The sequence below is a fragment of the Eleutherodactylus coqui genome, chromosome 13 (genome assembly GCF_035609145.1).
Source record: "Eleutherodactylus coqui strain aEleCoq1 chromosome 13, aEleCoq1.hap1, whole genome shotgun sequence".
In the NCBI taxonomy this organism is placed as follows: Eukaryota; Metazoa; Chordata; class Amphibia; order Anura; family Eleutherodactylidae; genus Eleutherodactylus; species Eleutherodactylus coqui.
In genome coordinates this window covers 66,088,968-66,107,875 of record NC_089849.1, presented here as the reverse complement: position 1 = coordinate 66,107,875, position 18,908 = coordinate 66,088,968, and the positions used below count along the sequence as shown (strand labels likewise).

Below are 18,908 nucleotides of genomic sequence, written 5' to 3'. Positions count from 1 at the left end.
ATGTTAAACAATGTTCAATTCCATCAAGTCAAAAGAGACAAAAAAAAGTTTCTTTTTTTTAAAACCAATTCTGAAAGGTTAGATTAGGCTTTCTAGTAGGAAGCTAATGCTAGAAAACCCCTGAGCTGACCAACACCTTGTGTTAACCCCTTAGTGCCACACCATGCAAGTTTACCTCCTGGTTGGGTTATACTTAGCGTAACAGGACATAAACTTATGTCCTATGGATGGCACAGAGTACGCACCAATCCGCTGTGGAAGCCGGCTGTGACTGACAGCTAGCCTCCTGCTGATTGGTGAGAACACTGATCCCTGACATTAACCTCTTATATTCCACGATCAAAGTATAACACGCCGTGTAAAGTGAGCAGACTCCCTCTGCAACATCGGCATAATCGCGCGGGGGGAGGGAGGGGCGATAGTTTGCCACAGCAACCAGAAGCTAGTCAGTAGCTTGACCAATTGGATAAGGTATGACTTCTACTGGTGGGACAACCCCTTCAAGCATTCTCCAGCTTTAAATGTTAGAAATTTCTAGCAAAACTCACCGGAAAGCCCATATCAGTGAGCTGTTTAGTCAATCGGTTCATAATCCAGGCCTCATCAGACTTATTTGGGGTCTTCATGCCCTGTTTTAGTAGAAATGACAAAAAAGGTAACTTAAATTCGCAAAAGGAGGTTTTAACAAAAAAAAAAAAGTGTTGCTAAAGTGCTTGCAAACACACCTTTGAAAGTCCTTTCTTGGGACCATTGCCCCAAGAATTGCAGGAGGAGTTACTGTCTTGGGAAGCAGCATTATTCCACATATCATTTTCTTCATCCTCCCACTGACTGAGGCCAACTTCCTCTCCTCCACTTCCCCAGCTTTCTTGCATAGATTTTGGAGCTACAATTGGGGAACCAAAATCAAACATAAGACATGTATATTTTTTCTAGGGTCTGTCTAATATAATGACTATTAGATAATGATGCATTTAAGAAAAACAAAAAATAAAGTCTACATGTAAATGAATCTAGCTAGTACATATACAACCACCATAAAGGGCCTGGACTCCGCCTAATCCTAGTAATTAGAGTTGCTGTTGACATCATGGAACAAAAAAAAAAAAAAAAAAATAGTTTCTTACCAACAGCTTACAATGCTATAAAATAGGAAAATGAGTAATACCTCACCAATCCCCACCACTTTCATGCCAACCCTTCCCGGGTCCCTGTCTGATCGTTCACAGAACTACTGTGATGACTTGTTGACGTGGCGTGTGACTGTTACTACTAATCATAATGCAAGGGACTCCAGATGATGGTGAACAGATATTTTGATGGTGGTCTTGGTCAGATTTGACTATAAACAGTTTTAATAGGATAAACTCTCCCTCTCAGAATGTATAGCCTTCAGTACTGGTAACTACAATGGGGTGAAGTCTCTCTCATAGAATTCCTCAGAGGGCAGCAGAATAAATGTTAGTGTTACAATTTGCCAGGAACGTCACTGATACTACAGCATGCCATAGCTTTCTCTTCCTCTCCCAAGGTACTCCTCACCCCAGAACCTCTTCCTCACAGCGCTGCCTCAGCTGACATCACTTCATGAACCCCACCTCTCCTGTCTGGGGACAGAGGCCCTAGGAGATCGTCTGCTCTGAACCAATACGAAGAGCCAGCAGTCAGAGGCAATTAATCACACCACTTGGCTGTCAGCCAGAGACCCCGATGTCCAGCAGTGCCAACAGGTCTCTTCTGTACATCAGAGAGCGCAGGACCTTCATCGGCACTGCAGAAGCTCACCCTCCCGCTAGCTTATAGCTCAGCCTGTCAGCAAGACTATCTGGCTGCGCTGGGAGAAGGCTTCTCTCGCTCCACAGCACTACTCTCCACTTCTCCACCCGTACTAGCTACCTGTAGCCATCTTTCCAGCTATCAGGTAACTTGTAGCTTAGTAAGATCAGTACATTAATCAGTGACACTATGTATTGATCATGGAGATTATAAATATAACCACCCATTACATTTCTTCCCATACATTTAAGAAGTACAGTCCTATGCACTAGAGTTCATAGACCTGAAGGCTACTTGGTAGCAGACCTCGTGTACTTCTAGCTGGATCGAGAGATTCCAAGGGAGGTGCTGGCAGAACTGCTGACGAACCTGTTCTCGAATCTCCCTCTGTAGGTAATACAACCCACCGGTCCTCCTACAAATGTTGTTCAGGCAAACTGGAGGGAGCTTCTGTGAAATAAAGTTCCTTTGACATCTCTAATGGTAGGGTATGATGCCATAATAGGTTTTTATGTACCCTGAGAGTAGGTTCGTCTCCACACTAGTCGAATTTCATATACTGGCAAGTTTTAATCCATCTGATGTACGATAATGTATGGGTCCTTTTCCCATCCAGTTTCTAGCGTACCTGCCCTTTGGGCACTCCTATTCAGTATGAGGACTTGTTTACCTGGTAATAAATGCGTCTTTGGTAATAGTCGTCATTTAATAAGATTAGTGTCCTGTTTTATTATTTGATGTTCTTGAATCCAGTCTGATGGACTGTCTGGCAGTCATTACTTTCTGGTTGTTCTATAAGTTATGGTAGTGGTAACTGAGACGAATGCCCAAACAACAACTGGTATGGGATGTCAGGCCAACGTTCATGATCCTCTTCAACCAATATCCTGATGAGATTTAAATGGGTTTGTTTAAATCTTTCACAAACTCACGTTTTCCTGAGAATGATCGGGAGAGCTGTGCGATTTTCAGAATTCCGTGCTATATACATAGTTCTTGTATAAATTGTGACTGAAAGTTTGGACCTTGATTGGAAAGTATCCAATCAAGGACATCCATAGGACCTGATTACATTAACCGAGAGATGCTGTACTGTAGTTTTTGCTGTTTGTTCAATGGTAGGAAGTAGTATAGCAAATTTTGGGAAGTGATCCACACAGACCGTAGCATATTTATGGCCATAGTCAATTGTGTACAGTCAAAAAGCCAATAGTCATTAGCTCAAAAAGGTTCTCCAGTTTCAAATCACTTGTTGGAGTTGAAATTGTTCAGTGGCTTTATTTAGGACCCAATTAGGACCCGTTTTGTACATTAGTATCACATGGTTGTCGTGATAAGGAGAGTAAAAGTAATCTCGAACTTGAGCTGTAGTTTTGTCTGTACAAACATAATCTCATTTTGTAATAGACAGACAGCAGAAAAACCATTTTTGGTAACAGTTTTCAGATCTCATGATGTATCAAAAAGTACATTCTCCTTGAGACCAAGAGGCCATTCTTGATGAACAGTTTGGACTTATTGTCGCTAAATGGTTAGTTTTCCATTTGTGAGTTGAGATTCTTCATCTGCATTAGGATGGATTGGCTTTCTTAGCCATCGATTCAATAGTGGAAGGTACTATTCTATTGTTATTTAGGGATCCATTCTGATAGGTGTATAGATTTGCAATGGGTTTTCACACTGTCCGATGACATAATGCGCAATTGGGGATTTTTATTTCTTCCAGCTTGGTATATGGATCTCCCATTCGATTACTACAGGGATTTCTTGAAAAGGGCATCAGCATTAGCGTTTGCGTGTCCAGGTTAATAAAGTTTGATACGTTGGTCAACTCCAGCTAAGTGTGCCATCCATCACGGTTCTAAAGCTTCTAATAGGACTGTGTTTACTCTTAAGTATGCCAGTGGGCCATCTGTATGAATGTCAACTGAACTGCCAGTGAAATATTTAGCAAAACGTACTGTCATAGCCCATACCAATACCAAGAGTTCCAACAAAAAACAAAACAAAAACTATAGTTTGCTGGGTTTCTTTGAGATGGTCAAAAACTTCAACTACCATCGGCAATAACCCTTTCTTCTTCGCGCAAGGATGGCTCCTAGTTCCTTCAGACTAGGATCAGCGTATAAATGAAATGGAAAGTTATGGTCCGCAAATGCAAGAATAGGTGCAATGATGAGACATTCTTTTAATTCTCTATAGGCTTGTTTTTATGTTTCACCCCATTTCTCATCTATTCAAGAAGAATTAGCTTTTCTGCAAGTAGTAGGATGTCCGCATAACAGTTAGTTCAAAAGTAGATGCAATATTGGATAAGTTACAGATGTATCTTCGATAATACCCGACAAGTCCTAGAAAAGCCCTCAATTCTGTGACTGCCTGAAGTTCACTCTGTTACAGCCTGCATTTTGTCCGGCTCTAGAGACATATCTGGGTCAGGTTATCAACACGGAAGGTAACAGATCTCTGTTCGAGCAATAGGACATTTGCTAGGTTTCAATTGAAGTCTAAATTTCAGCAAACGAGTCAGCAATGCTTCCAAACGGAGGTGTTCCTCAAACGTAAAGGGGAATACAATCACATCATCCAGATAAATCAAATTTCAAAATTTAAATCATCCAAAGAACGCTCCATTAGTCTCTGAAATGTACCAATGGGATTCATTAAACCAAGTGAAATGTGGATACATTAAAATAGTCCCATGGGGGTGATAAGGCTGTTTTCTTCATATCTTCTGGTTTAACTAGTACTTGCCAATATTCGCTGGCCAAGTCTAAAGTAGTGAAGAAATTAGCCTAAGTGATAGTTCTACACTTGGAAGAGAATAGGCATCCCTATGAGTGCAACCATGTAGCAGTTTGTAGTCAATGCAAAAATCGAAAAAAGATCCATCTTTTTTTTCCCCCTCTAACCAATGAAATGCCTATGGACTGTTGCTCTCTTATAACTTACCCATGTAATAATTTCTCTATCAGTTCCTTAACCTCCTCAAAAAGGTCTGACAAAATATGCCGATCTCTCTCTCTAACTGGAAATGGATCTCTAGTATAGTTCTGATGCTCAATTGCTCCAGTATAACCAAAATCTTCCTCATGACCTGCAAAAATCTTGTCAATCCCACTGTAGGCTTCTTAATTCTTCCTCTAAAGCAGGAGAAGGGGCAACTCTATCTGATCTCACCAATTCCCATAACCAAGAGTTGTCCTCCGTATTTGCTTGATCTACATTCTTTTCTGCACCAGAAACAAAGATTCTTCACCCTGTGTGATTGTACGGTATAGACTTCAGCAATCACTAAGCTCAACACTTCAATATTTAACCGTATGAGTCTTGTTACATCAATAGGCAGATTGCTAGCAACTGTTAGGGTGACCCAAGAAGGCTTAATGTTGGTTACTTCCCAAAAGTATTTTTCGTACAATTGTTGAGGGATAGTGTTGACTTCTGAACTTATGTCTACGAAATAAGTGAACAAATATCCATTTATATGAGCATGCACAATTTTTTTTTTTAATACCATCATCAGGGCCTTTTTTTATAGCGGCAGAAAGCAACAAAAAACTTTAAGTATCAAAAATAAAAGAAGAGAAAAAAAAACACTATAAAAACTAGTCATCACTGTAACTGCATTGACCCCTGCAATGAAGTCAACAAGTTATTTTTACCACACAATGAATGACACAAAAACAAAACCCAAAGTAGTACTCTGCAATTACATTTTTGTTTTTTTTACATTACAGGTAACTTTAAATATAATAAAAATATAAAATAAAAAAAAAGTTATATAACTTTTGGAAGGCAAAGTTAAAAGAACTCCAACGTAAAAACGAAAAAGGTTTCAGGAAAGAAAGGGTTAAACTATTAGTGAATAGGGATGAGTGAGTATACTCGCTAATGCACTACTCGCTCGAGTAATGTGCCTTAGCCGAGTATCTCCCTGCTCGTCCCTGAAGATTCGGGAGCCGCCGCGGCTGACAGGTGAGTCGCAGCGGGCGGGAGAGAGGGAGAGAGAGAGGGAGAGAGAGAGGGAGAGAGAGAGGGAGAGAGAGAGGGAGAGAGAGATCTCCCATCCGTTCCTCCCCGCTCTCCCACGCAGCTCCACGGCGGCCCCCGAATCTTTAGGGACGAGCCAGGAGATACTCGGCTAAGGCACATTACTCGAGCGAGTAGTGCCTTAGCGAGTATACTCGCTCATCCCTGAGGTGGGTTTGGCTAATATATGAAAGAAATAAAAAACAAGTCTATTGTAGTGAATCCCCAGTATGCACACATACCAAGCATGTAGGCACTGTGCCCCTTGCCAAGTAGTTACACTAGCTGAATAAAATAGCCTTGAAGTCTAAACTTAAATAGCAGCTTGAATTTTTCATTAACATGAAAATTAAATATATATATCTGTCCTTTGCACCTGGTTTGCACAGCACAGGGGCAGCAGTCTGAGCACTTGTCCTTCCATAAGATCCAGGAGATTCCGCAGAGCCATCCACCCAACCCGAACCACTATTATGAGGCTTGCCCCATGCTGAAGTCCCATTATCAACTGCAGCAGATGGAGATGGAGGTTCCCCCCAAGAGGCTTCAGTCTTTGAGTGGACAGGGGGCATATCTCCCCAGCCTGCAAATCGTACAAAATATTTCATTTAATGGCAGCAACATGAATATATCAAATATTACAATGTCCTTTATCACGAACACTAAACTGCAATACCAAACGTAACTCATGAAGTGGTTTCTTAGGGGAGGGGTTTAATCATGGACAGCCCCTTTACGCCATTATGTATGCAACATCTGCTCAAGATTGGAACAAATAAGCCATTTTTATGAGCTTGGAGAAGCTACATTCTGCAGGGCTTATAAAGGACACCTTACATAAGAATGTCCTGTATAGTGAATCTGCTCTATGCAGTATATATAGTGACGGCACAGATGGACTTTGTCTCATTTTGATTTGATTTTAGGGTTTTTCTTTAGTTTACTTCTATATTCAGGAACGGAGGCAGTGTTTAGTGCCTAGATAATCATTTTCTAGGTTTCATTAGTAGGGTCAAGTCACTATGGCAGTGTCATTATGCATAACCTGCCATTCTACTCAGGACCTAAAGCAACCCTTAAGTCAGAAGCGCAAAATTGATATACAAGTCAGTACCACCACAGGATGATTACCTGCTACTTATTTTTCTTTCAATCCTGGTCTTTTGCAGATTTTTAGCTCCTCACTATTCAGAGGTCTGGGACTAGTTTAGTTACAATGCCAAGTCTGTAGTCTGAGACACACCCATCTCATCACTGGTTCAGACTGCCTCCTCTGCAGCCTAAACCAATGATGAGACAGGGGGTGTGTCCTAGACTACCTCAAACTAGGCCCTGTAGCTAAACTAGTCACAGATCACAGCTCTGTCCTAATATAGAAGAATTAAAATATCAACCAAGGAGCAAGATTTGAGGAAAAATAAATAACCGGTAATCATCCGGTGATGGTACTGAAGTATCAAAACTTTGAGCCCCTGACTGGAGGGCTGTTTTAAATATACAGATTGCAGATTTGAAGTCGACAGCCTTTAGAAGCCTGGCAAGAAAAAAAGAACCAGCAGCCTTTGAGAAGACCACATTTTCTAGGCATGATTCCAAGCTCTGCAAAAAGCCACCAGGGATTATTCTGCCTGCCATTATGGAGTCGGGAAGGAATTCCACCCCCCATCCCCCCAATGAGGTAAATTGGCTTCCTCTGGATCAACAAGAGGGGGTGGAAACAGGCTGAACTGGATGGACATTTGCCTTTTTTCAGCCTAGTTACTTGCATACTAAGATGGTTAGCCATCTAAACAAAAAAAAAACATTTACATTCAAGTGCACTTACATTTTTACCAATATTAACAATAATTTCATTTTTGTGTCACACATTTCCAGGAAATCTACTGTCATGTACAAAATTAGACCACATAAATGAAGGAAAGCAAAAACAAAACACTTTGTAAGTAAGATATTTTCTTGGCATTTTCTCTTTCTTAACTCAAGAACTAGAAAGATGCACATCTTTAGCCCCAAGTTATAAAGTCTAGCCTACGAGCCGTACTTGGTTATGCTTTTTCTCTAGCTTTGTGGTAGATCAAGAACTTCAACTGTGCAGGAAAAACGGACATTACTACAATGGAGCAGATATACTAATGTGATTGCGCCTTGACCTTGTTGTAAAACATGCCAAAATGGGGCCCATTTCCGGCACATGTCAACAAGTACATTTTTAGATCTATTTATGAACTTAATGCTTAAATAAATCCACTTCGCCTCGCTCCGCACTGCCTAAATGTGCAAATCAAAATGTTGGAAAATCACAGAGATGAGGAAAACAACGAAGACATTATTCACCGAAAAAGCCAAAAATGCAATACCGGATAGTCTGCAAAGCAGACATGGTCACCATAGGCACGATCGCCATAAGGCAGGCACAATTGCCACCGGCACAATCGCCGTAGGGCAGGCGCAACTGCCATAAGCCCTAAAGATATGCAGTCAGCCAGACAATGGTGTGTATTTTTTGTGTGAACAAGATGTGCACATAAGATACACTTCTGTAAAACAAACCCAATGAAATCAATGGGATCTATTCACTGAGTATCGCGCTTGCAAATGCGGCGCAAATACGTTCATGCGAGACAGGCCTTAAGTCACCTGCACACAGCCGGGTCTGATTCTGCTGCGGAATCTGACCCTGTGCCCAGCCGGTGACCCCTGTGTACCTGTCCAGATCTGTAGTGCAGATGGCGCCGGAAATCATGCAAGTTTTGTGTGTTTTGAGATGCACAAAATACAATTATTTGTAAAGGATGTATTTACACGGGCGATTTAAAAGTCACCGCATGTTCTGTTTTTGTGAGAGTTTCGTACGGGAATAGAACCTGCAGATTCTTCGCAAGGCAAAAAAAAAATCCTGATTGCTGTAGATATATGCGTTGTACGCCTCTGTAACAAACCAGCATTTCAATGGTGTTTAAGACATCAGCTGTGGGCACGGCTCAGCCTCCAGGACAGCGTTGATCACTAATCTTCGGCTAGCACATGACCTGTGCTCTGTGCGTGACCTTCTCTCTACCCCTCTAATCACCTCCTCACGCTCACATTTCCTTCCCTATGCCATCTGCCTCTCACCAGCCCTACAAACCTAATAGAATCGGACCTATGCCGACCAACGTAGCCCGGCCCAAGACCCCCTCCTAACCACTTGCCTACTATAGTATATCCCCAGAAAGAGAACTCGGTCCTCCCTTATCTCCACATCTGACGTATACAAATCTAGGCTGCCCTTCAGCTTAAAGAGGTCCAATATTTGGTCTATAGCCATTGACTAAAATGTCATCTAGCAGCAACTGTTGCATTTTTCTGTGTAGCCATATGAACGATGAAATTCTTAAAACTACGGGGGCAGTTTATAAAACATTTTACGCCAGTTTTTGGTATTTAAAAAAGTTGCAAATTTGTGTGCAAGGCTTGCACAAAACGTTTTTAACTTTTGGTCCTTTGCGCTGCCATCCACTAGTTTCCTGAAAAGGGTGTAAGGACGGCCTGGACCAATACATTTATGTATCATTTACGCCAGAAACTGGCCGTTAATCGTATGAATGCTCGCTCCTATTCATGGCCCCATGTAAACGTCCCAGTGGTCAGCTGACAAACGAGTAAATGCGGTTGGCCGATTGCATCTTTTATGCCAACATTGAAGGGATATTTCCACTGCAGCCAAGCATGGCAGGGATGGGAGCAGTCCATACAACATGGCTACCAGTGGCTGGAAGCAGCTGTGCTGTTTGTTCTACACGGTTTCCGTAACTCCCATAGACGTGAGTAGGAGTTATTGAAGCCGTGTAGCAAAACTATCTACGCCGTTTTCCCAGCTCTCCGAGTTCGGAGATCAGTGCAGCTTGCTGGGCTGCACAATAACTACCGTACACCGTTTCTGTAACTCCGATTGAATAGCCAATACAGCCGTTTCCTTAGTCCTGACCACCAGTTAACCGCAGCAGTAAATCTGGAGAGGTACTTGCCATAGGTGAGGGTCTTAGAGGTGGGACTGGTATCTTTCAGACATTTATGGCATATCCTGTGATTATATCACAAATGTACAAGATGAAAACACTCCTTTATAATCACCATTTATGGACAGCGCATCTCCCTTGTGTAAACCGGAAATGTACCGCCGACCACGTAAGGGGACTTTTACACGGGACAACTGGCAGATGTAAAACCGGCCTTACTGCATATAAACGGAAAGAGCAAGCACCAATCGTCCTGCCAATACCGTTGATCAACACTGGTTCCAGACAGAAAGTCTGCCTGTGTAAAAGCAGCCTTAGCGCAAATAAGACCAATCAGAACAGGGAAGCGTTTGTATATGTAAAGATCCTGCCACAGATAGCTGCTCCTGCCGGCGGCAGTATTTCTTGTAAACCACTTGGTCTAGTTATGGAGATCCAATGACTAACAAACACCGTCAGCTATTATTTTAGATTAGGTACCCCGCCATCTAGAACAACTGTGGAATTTACTGTAAACTCTAGCACTGGACAGCGAGTCCTACACCGGATAGGTGGGACAGAACAACGGGATCCTTACGTCTTCGGAGATGCATGGATGCCGAGACTGTTTAGAACAGCTTGGGAAGGACACTTAAGCCGGCTAAGAACAAAGAGGTAGCATCTTAATAAGCAGATCTACCTTTCTCTAATCCTGCCAGTGCTTTCAGGAGGGAACAAACAGCCGGTGTGTCACTATGGAGGTGACATTGATACACTGGCCATCCCGACCTTACTGACTTATGTCCGAGATGATTCCACTACAGACAGACATGCCCGGTAAAGGCTACATGTCGTCCTGTAGCAGGTCTATAAGAACTCCGCTGCATGTTTCCTCATAGGGATAAAGAGCGAGTGAACCCATAATGACTTGCTACAAACTTTCTCATCAGTTTGACCCCTTTCACACTTGTATGTTTTGCTCATTAAGCCAAAACATGGAGTGGAAAAATAGAGAAAAATTTAGCATGGAAAGCTCTGGGTTTGGATCCAATCCCACGGCTGGCAGAATCCAGCAGTGTGAATAAGGCCTTAGTGCGCAGTTCATTAGCTTGTTTCATTCAGTGTTGCCTTACATTTAATTAAAGTGAGTCAGCCAATAGAAAAATACTGTAATTTACAGAATTAAATTTGCTTGGGAATAAAAAAAACTGTAAAACATGAACTAGAGATTCGTATTCTTTACACAGAAGTCAACGGGGTCTAAGACTAGAGATATGGATTTTCATCAGAGATGTCAACAGAGTCGCATTACAGATGGATATTTTTAGGCTCCGCTGACTTTTCAGAGAATACAGATCTGTAGCAGGGATCCACCTTCCCCCTATAGAAGTCAAGGGCCTACATTTATTAAACCCAATGTCAGCATCTCTGAGCCCTGTGAGGAAAACGTATGGGATTATAGGAGCTGACAGAGTCTGGGGAGGCGAGCCTCATGCCTACCCTTTCCTGACTAGTTCTCAATCTATGCGCATACAGAAGTAGTCTGACTTTCAGCAGCAGCTTTGGCAACACACAATGAGGGGACTGCAGGAAAGGCAAGTTTAAAAGGCCTTATGTCCATGGATGGGTCGGATTCCACATGCAGGAACCCACAGCGGAAGCAGATCGTGATGGCAGCGGCGTACCTCACATTTTCTGTACTGCGGATGGTCCGCACGACTCACCGTCAGACATGCGCAGTATGGTTTGTTTTTTTCTAATCTCCCGCATTTCCTGCAGATCTGATGGCATCTGTTGACTTCAATGGAAGCCGTCCGAACAGAATACGCGCTAAAATGGAGCATGCTGCAATTTGTTTTTGGCATGCAGAATCCGGAAATCAAATCCGCATGTGTTAATTGAGGTGTTGACGCATAGGGGCGGCTTGAACTGCGGATCTTCCGCAAATGAAATCCACCCATGGACATTGGGCCCAATACTCAGCTTCTCTTACTTAAAGTGTCAGCTCCTACAAGCCAATAACTAGCTTAAAGGGGGCAGCAAGCTTTCAGACAACTTATGCCCATGTAATAGCCTGTGTGGTGTGCGTCTCATCAATCTTGTAATATACTCACTACCGTCTTTCTTTGAAAATAAGACACTGTTTTATATTAATGTTTACCCCCAAAAGAGGTGCTGGGGCTTATTTTTGGGGAGGTCTTATTTTACTTAGCAGGCTTGGTCCAAGTCCCTCTCACTGCTCTCTCTCTCTCTAAACCCCTAACACGTTTCCTGCAGTTCTCAGCCGCCCAAACAAGATCACTTCCAGGCTACGGGATTCGTAAATCTCACCTCCACAAAGCAGTGGCTGTGATTGGTTGTTCGAGCGCTGTGGCTTACCCAATTTATAAATTTTGCCTCTACGACGCGATGGCTGCAATTAGTTCTTCGAGCGCTGCTCAACCAATCAATGCAGCACTCGGTGAACCAATAACAGCCATCGCCTCTGGAGGCGAGATTTATAAATCCTGTAACCAGAAAGTGATCTTATGTGAGCAGCCGGGGATTGTAGGAACAGTGTTGGGGCTCTGGAGAGCAGTGGGAGGGACCTGGATCGAGCCTGCTATGTAATGCATTTTTTTTTTTTAATGTTATGTAACTAGGGCTTTTTTTGGTGTAGGGTTTAAATTTCAAGCCTCCCCGAAAATCCTGAAAAATCAGTATAGAGGTTATTTTCGTGGAAACACGGTAGCGGTCTCCCTTTCAGCCCCCCTGCAATCCACTGCCCGTTGCTAGGTATTGAGCTTCTGTAGTTAATGTGATGCCAAGATGTGGGGGGAGAGGATAACTTCATAGGCTCACTGCTCTCATATTTGCTGATAGTGTCTACAATCTTCACCATCTCTGCCTCTCCTGCTGTTACAGCATGGTATGTGTATATATTACTTTGGGTTTTACTAACCATTTGGTCAGAAGCTCTCCAAATGCCCAGTTAGTCCTGGGAAAGCAGAGGAGTGGGCATTTGTATAGTGCACCACTGCGGATTGGCCAGAGACAGAACAACGCAGAGTGGGAAGTCAGGGAAAGAAAGTATAGGACAGTGAACTACTGGCAGAATGAGAGGCTTGTGACACGTCCCCTGCCTGATAGCAGCACAACAGAAAATGGGGAAGAGGCAAAGAAAGTGAAGCACATGCCTCCTAATACATTTAGTGCATTTCTGATTAGGTTAGTCAGAAAATAAAATCTGTGCCATTTCCTAGCTTTATCATCTTTACGCAAAAATGGTGTGCGCAATCATTTATATTTACTACCATAAACTGGTTAATAAACGTAGGCCCATATGCCTCACAAACCTACGGTTACAGTTCAGTAGTTTCTCTGTCGACCTATGATTTTTTTTTTTTGGTGTGAATAGTTAGTCATTATTGACAACTTTCCTGTCCTCCCCACAGGAGGATGAGCAGAGCATGTGTGCTTATATCAAACAGGGATAAGCGGTTGCCAGATACCTCTTAAACCACATCTCTTGTAGAGGACCAAAGGATCAGGAGAGAATTGGACTGCTGATAGACATTAAATTGCCGTCAAACACTGATGTAACGGACAGCGAGAGACAAGATAGTTAAAAAGGAGGCGGTCACCTTTGTTGCGTCATCTCAGGCAGTCCAAGCATTAGCACTCAATCCAAGAATATCAGCGAGGTCCCTCAAGCTCCTCCTGGTTGCTTGTAGAAACTATATTACATTGCTACAATTTTTTCAGCCACACTATTTTTGTAGTCTTTATATACTGAAGCCCCAAAAGAGTTCTAACATTTTCCACAATGTAAGTAGAAATATAGACGATTGAAGAATATATTAAATTGGAAATATGTAAGAATGCTGTGTCTGTGGGGAGAGATTTTCCTACCAACTTCCTGACCAGCAATCCAAAAAAAGCAAACTGCAGGCCGTCTCTCCTCGGGATGAAACGGCAGCTAACTTGCTTTCCCTTCAATTAATAGCAAATATCTAAGCATGGGAACTAGAGAGTATAGATTTACATATCTATACAATTTTGCTATATAGACCTTAACTCCTCGGAGCCATTCTAAACACACCTCAAAAGCTCCTACAGGTGTACTCCACTCTCTATAAAAGTCTGATATATGCAGACCCCACCTATCTCAAGATCCAACTCCCACTATCCCCTCGGCTGTTTCCGTACTCGCAGATCCATGGCGTACAGAAGGCTATTCTCATCTAGGCCATGAGGGGAATACTCTTAAAAATAGATCATAAAAGTGAAATGTTCTAGAGAAATGCGGCATTTCCATCTCCCACATTCATGCCATACCACTGGATATGCCATAAACACCTAAGATACAGATCCCAGCTCTGTGATCAGGACTTATGCTGAGAACGAGGACCCTCTAAACCTCATCTTATCTCCCATAAAACAGAACTAAAAGACTTGTGCTGTGATTGGCTGATCGAGCCCCAGCCAGCCAATCACAGTGGGCGCTTGATGAGCCAATCACAGCCACTCAGTGAATGACATCACTGAGTGGCTGTGATTGGCTGGCCGGGGCTTGATGAGCCAATCACAGCGCACGCTTTTCTGGAGGCAGGGTATTCAAAGCCCCGTCACCAGAAGAAGCTCAGCTGTGAGACGGGGAGGACACAGTTTGCTGCAGCGCGGCCGGAGACCATCGGGAGGCATCGGGTTGCCGTGGACAACGGGAGTATAGATTTTTTTTAAATGCAGGTTAGCTAGGTCTTATTTTCGGGAGGTTTTATATTTCAGGTCTCCTCCAAAAATGTGAGGTCTTATAATCAGGGTAGGTCCTATTTTTGGGGAAACACGGTAGGTGGAATGTTAGTAAAAATACATCACCAAGATATGCTATATTTATTCATCTTCAGATTATATTGGTTGAAGCACAGCTAAAATTCAAAAAGGATCACAAAGATACTCTTACATAACATTTAATTTGTTAGGCCATTCTAAAATCATCGGTTTACCCCTAGAAATCTCACATACACATCTACTAAACACAAATACATATATTAACAAAGAACACCACTACTAAAAACTTTTAAAAGCGGCTATAGAAAAAGTACCATTATATACTAGAAGAATGAATTTACAATACAGATAAGACAAAATGAGACACTAACCTGGACCAAGTAACGGGGATCGGTTTTGCTGGGCACTTGACTGATGAGGTGGCTGTGGTTCAACCAAACTATTACTTGGAGGAGTGATTGGGGTTGTGTTGGCGTTGGGCGACGGGACAGTCTGAACCACGGTACTATTTCTATCCCACATATTTACAGTCTTACTGCTGTAATTGTTTGGGTCTCCCCAAGCTGAGGTACCATCATCAATTTCCATTTTACGGCGTATGGACGGTGGTGAAGGCTCTTCCCAGCCACTGGGCTCAGCATTTGCATCCTTCTGCTTGGCAGATGGTGGTGATGGCACTGGTCCGCCAACCCACCCGGATCCAGCCTGTTTTACAGATGCAGGCCCTCCCCAACCACTCACATTGTTGTCTTGGGGTTTGTTGCCCCAGTTTTGCTGAGGAGTTTTCAAAGATTCCCCCCAGCCTGTACCCGGATTTGCCTTAGTGCTTGTGCCATTTCCCCACCCGCTGGTCCCAGACCGTGAATTTTCACTCCACCCTGTTCCAGGCTTTCCATCAGTGTCCCACCCAGGTGCATTTTTCTTCCCATCAGTCACGTGTGTTGGAACAGGCGGCACATCATTCCAGTCTCCCCCACCAGCTGGCCAGCTGGGATTTGATTTCTGTCCGTCTCCCCAGCCTTGGGGTTTGGACTTGTGAGGCTCACTCCAGGTTGGAGACTTGTCCTCTTGATTAGTGGACCCGCTCCAAGCGTGACCACTTTTGGCAGCAGCATTGACAACAGTAGAGCTTGCAGTATCTCCCCACCCCCCTGGACCATTTGGCGCTTGTTTTTCTACCCAACTTGCATTTACAGGAGCAGATATAGGTTGGGGGCCGACCCATCCTGATACTGAAGAGGTATTTGTACTGTTCATGATGGACCCTTCACTCTTCCCCCCTGAGTTTGAGGGTTGTGGGTTTGCACAGCCCCAAGCTTCAGTCCCAATAGTCTTCTTGTCAGGCCGCTGAAATTCATCAAATTCCCATGCAATATTTTGCTTTACCGGGACCTGTCCCCAACCTGTGTTTGAGAGGACTCTTGGATCAAGGTCTTGTCTTGGCAACTGCATCTGCCCCTGCTCTGGCAAACCTTTGTCCCCTCGCTGAGATTCTCCCGCCCTTCCTTCATTTGGATTTCCAGCACTATCATTTGATGATGTCCCAGACGATACAGATTTGGCCCTTGAGTTAATTTGATCACTTCCCTGCTGAGGAGGATTCTGAATGGTAATACTATCCCACCCTGTTGATCCTTTTCCATTGATGTCACTACTGGAATGCTGGTTTGGAGCCTTAACCCATTCACCATTCATGTTGTTGCTTGTGCCACGGTTTGGTTGACCCCAAGGTCCAGAATGCATATTTCCATTGCTTCTCCCTCTACCCCATGCCAGTACTCCTGGGCTGGTAGGTGGTCCTGAATCCCATGCATTAACACCTGCTCCATCCTTCTGAGCCACACATCCTGATCCATTCTGTTTAGCATTTACTGCTGTACTAGCAGTATCTCCAGTTTCCTGATTGAACCCAGAACTGCAGTTTCCAGTAGCAGGGACACCTGGTGATAAACCCCACACAGAATTGCCTGTGCTGTCACCACCAACGCCACTTACTTGAGAAACTGAACCATTAGCACCAGGAAGGCTTTGCAGGTGTGGTGGGATGATGCTCCCCATTCCAACAGCCATTCCCCAGTTGGGCAGTCCATTTGTCTGCATTGCATTAATGGGGTTTGGTGAAGAATTCATGGGGTTAGTGTTATTTGGTCCATCAGTGTTAAGGTTCTGAGGTTGTATGCTGAAAGACACATTCTGAGAAGTGGACGTTTGTGGTTCTGTGCTCTCTTGTGACTGCAAATTTCTCCAAGCACCTAAGGTACCTGCTGTGTTTCCATTCTGGTTGCTGATATTCTGACCTATGGCACTGACTGGACTGCAAATATTTGAAGGATTACCTCCACTTAAAGTTCCTTCATGTCCAAGCACAGGCCAGGCAGCTGGATTGGCATTAGGGTTAAGGTTAAGATTAATGCCGGTATTTGAGTTGGAAGAACCCCAGCAGTTCTGACTCCTACCCTCTCCAATCATGCTGTCCACCTTTCCTTCCCCACTACTGGAGGAGCAGTGTGTAATGCTAGAGCCGGAGCCAGACGCTGAACCCCAAACCCTTGCCAAGTTTCCATTCCCATTTGCTCCACCAGCTCCAATGGCACTCTGGTTAGAAGTGCTTTGGATGAGTGCTCCATTGGCGCCATTATTGCCATTTGATTTCTTTGTATGTCCAGTGAAGTTGCCTTGAGCACTCGTTGTAGCCATGCTACTTTTCTCTGAGCCACAGTTGGAGGCAGAGTCAGTGTCTGTAGTACATTCTGAGGCAGATTCAGTCTCAGTTCCTGTAATGGAAGGCCACGCTTCCTTGTCAGTCCTGTCTATTATCACTTTATCCCAGCTATAACTGGTTTCACCTCTGAGTGTAGGCTGCGGTCCCCAATGGGAATTTTCATAATGGTCTCCAAGACCACTGTGACCGAGATCTAGAAAATAGAAAAGGAAAAGTGTCAGAAAACCTACACAAGAGGCGGCAAAAACACAACATCAGAGGATATTTTGCAAAAACCTACTTCCTTACATGAACAATAGAATGAAAACTTGGTATGGTTAGGCACTACAATATTTAACGTATCAAATCCCGGTAGTTCTTTAGGTTTTCAGCCCATACATAAGGGCATGTATATCAATTGGAGCTCTCTAAGTGTGTGAAGCTGTTCAGCACTGTCCTAATGCACTTTCTACACCGGCCGATATCAGCGTGGCATATCCCAATCAGTTCTGGGGGCCACATGGCAAGGACATTGAATTACATGTGTGTGTAATATTCTACTGGCGTGTACTACTAAACAACTGTATTAGAAGGTTTATTTTAACAGCTCTCTTCTAGTACGCATCTGAGAAGTTCATGTTAAGAACTTTGAGAGCCCCTCACTTCTCAAAGCGCCACAACACAAGTTGGCAATAAGCCAGGCTATTGTTGTGTCTTCCGTTCTCAAGCAGGTATACACTGCAGCATCCTGCTCACTACATACAGAAAATAGTGTCACTAATATTTTTGGTTACTGAACTTTTTTTGAGAAAACCTTTTTTTAAAACTAAGATGTACAAATAAAGGGTCTAAGTTATAAAAAGTTACCAAATGGTCTAGTGAATCTTACTAAGGCCAGCTGCACACGGACAGATTTGCATCGCGGAATCTGGAGCAGGCATCCGCCTCCGAATTTTGCAGAAAATACTGTCTTATAGCATGCTATGGAAAAGCGCTTTTTCCCATACACGAGCGGAAATCCACTTCCTTTTTTTTGGTCGCGGAGGGGGGAAAAAAATAAAATAAAATAAATAAATTGCAGTATGCTCTATTTTTGTGTGGGCTCCGCACAGACAGCTTCCATTGAACTCAATGGAAGCCATCCGAACTGCATCCCTTCTGCAATGACATTGCGGAAAGTGTGCGGGCATCCACATCAATCGCCTAGCAATGGCCGTAAAAAGCAGGGATTTAAAAAAACAAACACACAAACTGTACTGCGCATGACTGACGGCGAACCGTGTGGGCCATCCGAAGTGGAAGAAAAGAAACATTTAAGCAGGTACGCAAGGACTTCTGCATCCGGAATCCGACCCGTTCCTGTGCAGCAGGACTAAATATCAATCTATAAGAATACATGTGACTTAAGAGCATTATAACAAGCTGTACAGGGGGAAAAAATTCTTCTAAGGCCACTCTCATACGGCATCGGCAAAACGCCGTGATTTTTACCACGGTTTTCGAACGTATATCAGTGTTCACCGTGCTTTTTAAAACGCACCCCATGGCTGCATTAAAAAGTGCAAAATTGAGTAGACAGCACTCAAAAATCATAGTTAGAAGACACCATGCTCGAGCGCAGGTCTGCGAGGCCACATTGACATCAAGGGGAG

At 43.5% G+C, this 18,908-nt stretch overlaps 1 protein-coding gene across 3 annotated transcripts in view; it reads right to left on the bottom strand.

Moving 5' to 3' along the window:
* TNRC6C (trinucleotide repeat containing adaptor 6C) overlaps window positions 1–18,908 on the bottom strand; it is a 108,162-nt gene that overhangs the window by 18,415 nt on the left and 70,839 nt on the right. For 2 of the 3 annotated variants that reach the window (XM_066587460.1, XM_066587461.1), the window contains exons 5-8: window positions 14,927–17,470; window positions 6,185–6,391; window positions 726–886; window positions 549–629 (exon numbers count right to left, since the gene is read on the bottom strand). In XM_066587460.1, coding sequence (XP_066443557.1) covers window positions 549–629; window positions 726–886; window positions 6,185–6,391; window positions 14,927–17,470 — 2,993 coding nt within the window. The remainder of the gene's footprint in view (window positions 1–548; window positions 630–725; window positions 887–6,184; window positions 6,392–14,926; window positions 17,471–18,908) is intronic. The other variant, XM_066587462.1, reaches the window with a different exon arrangement.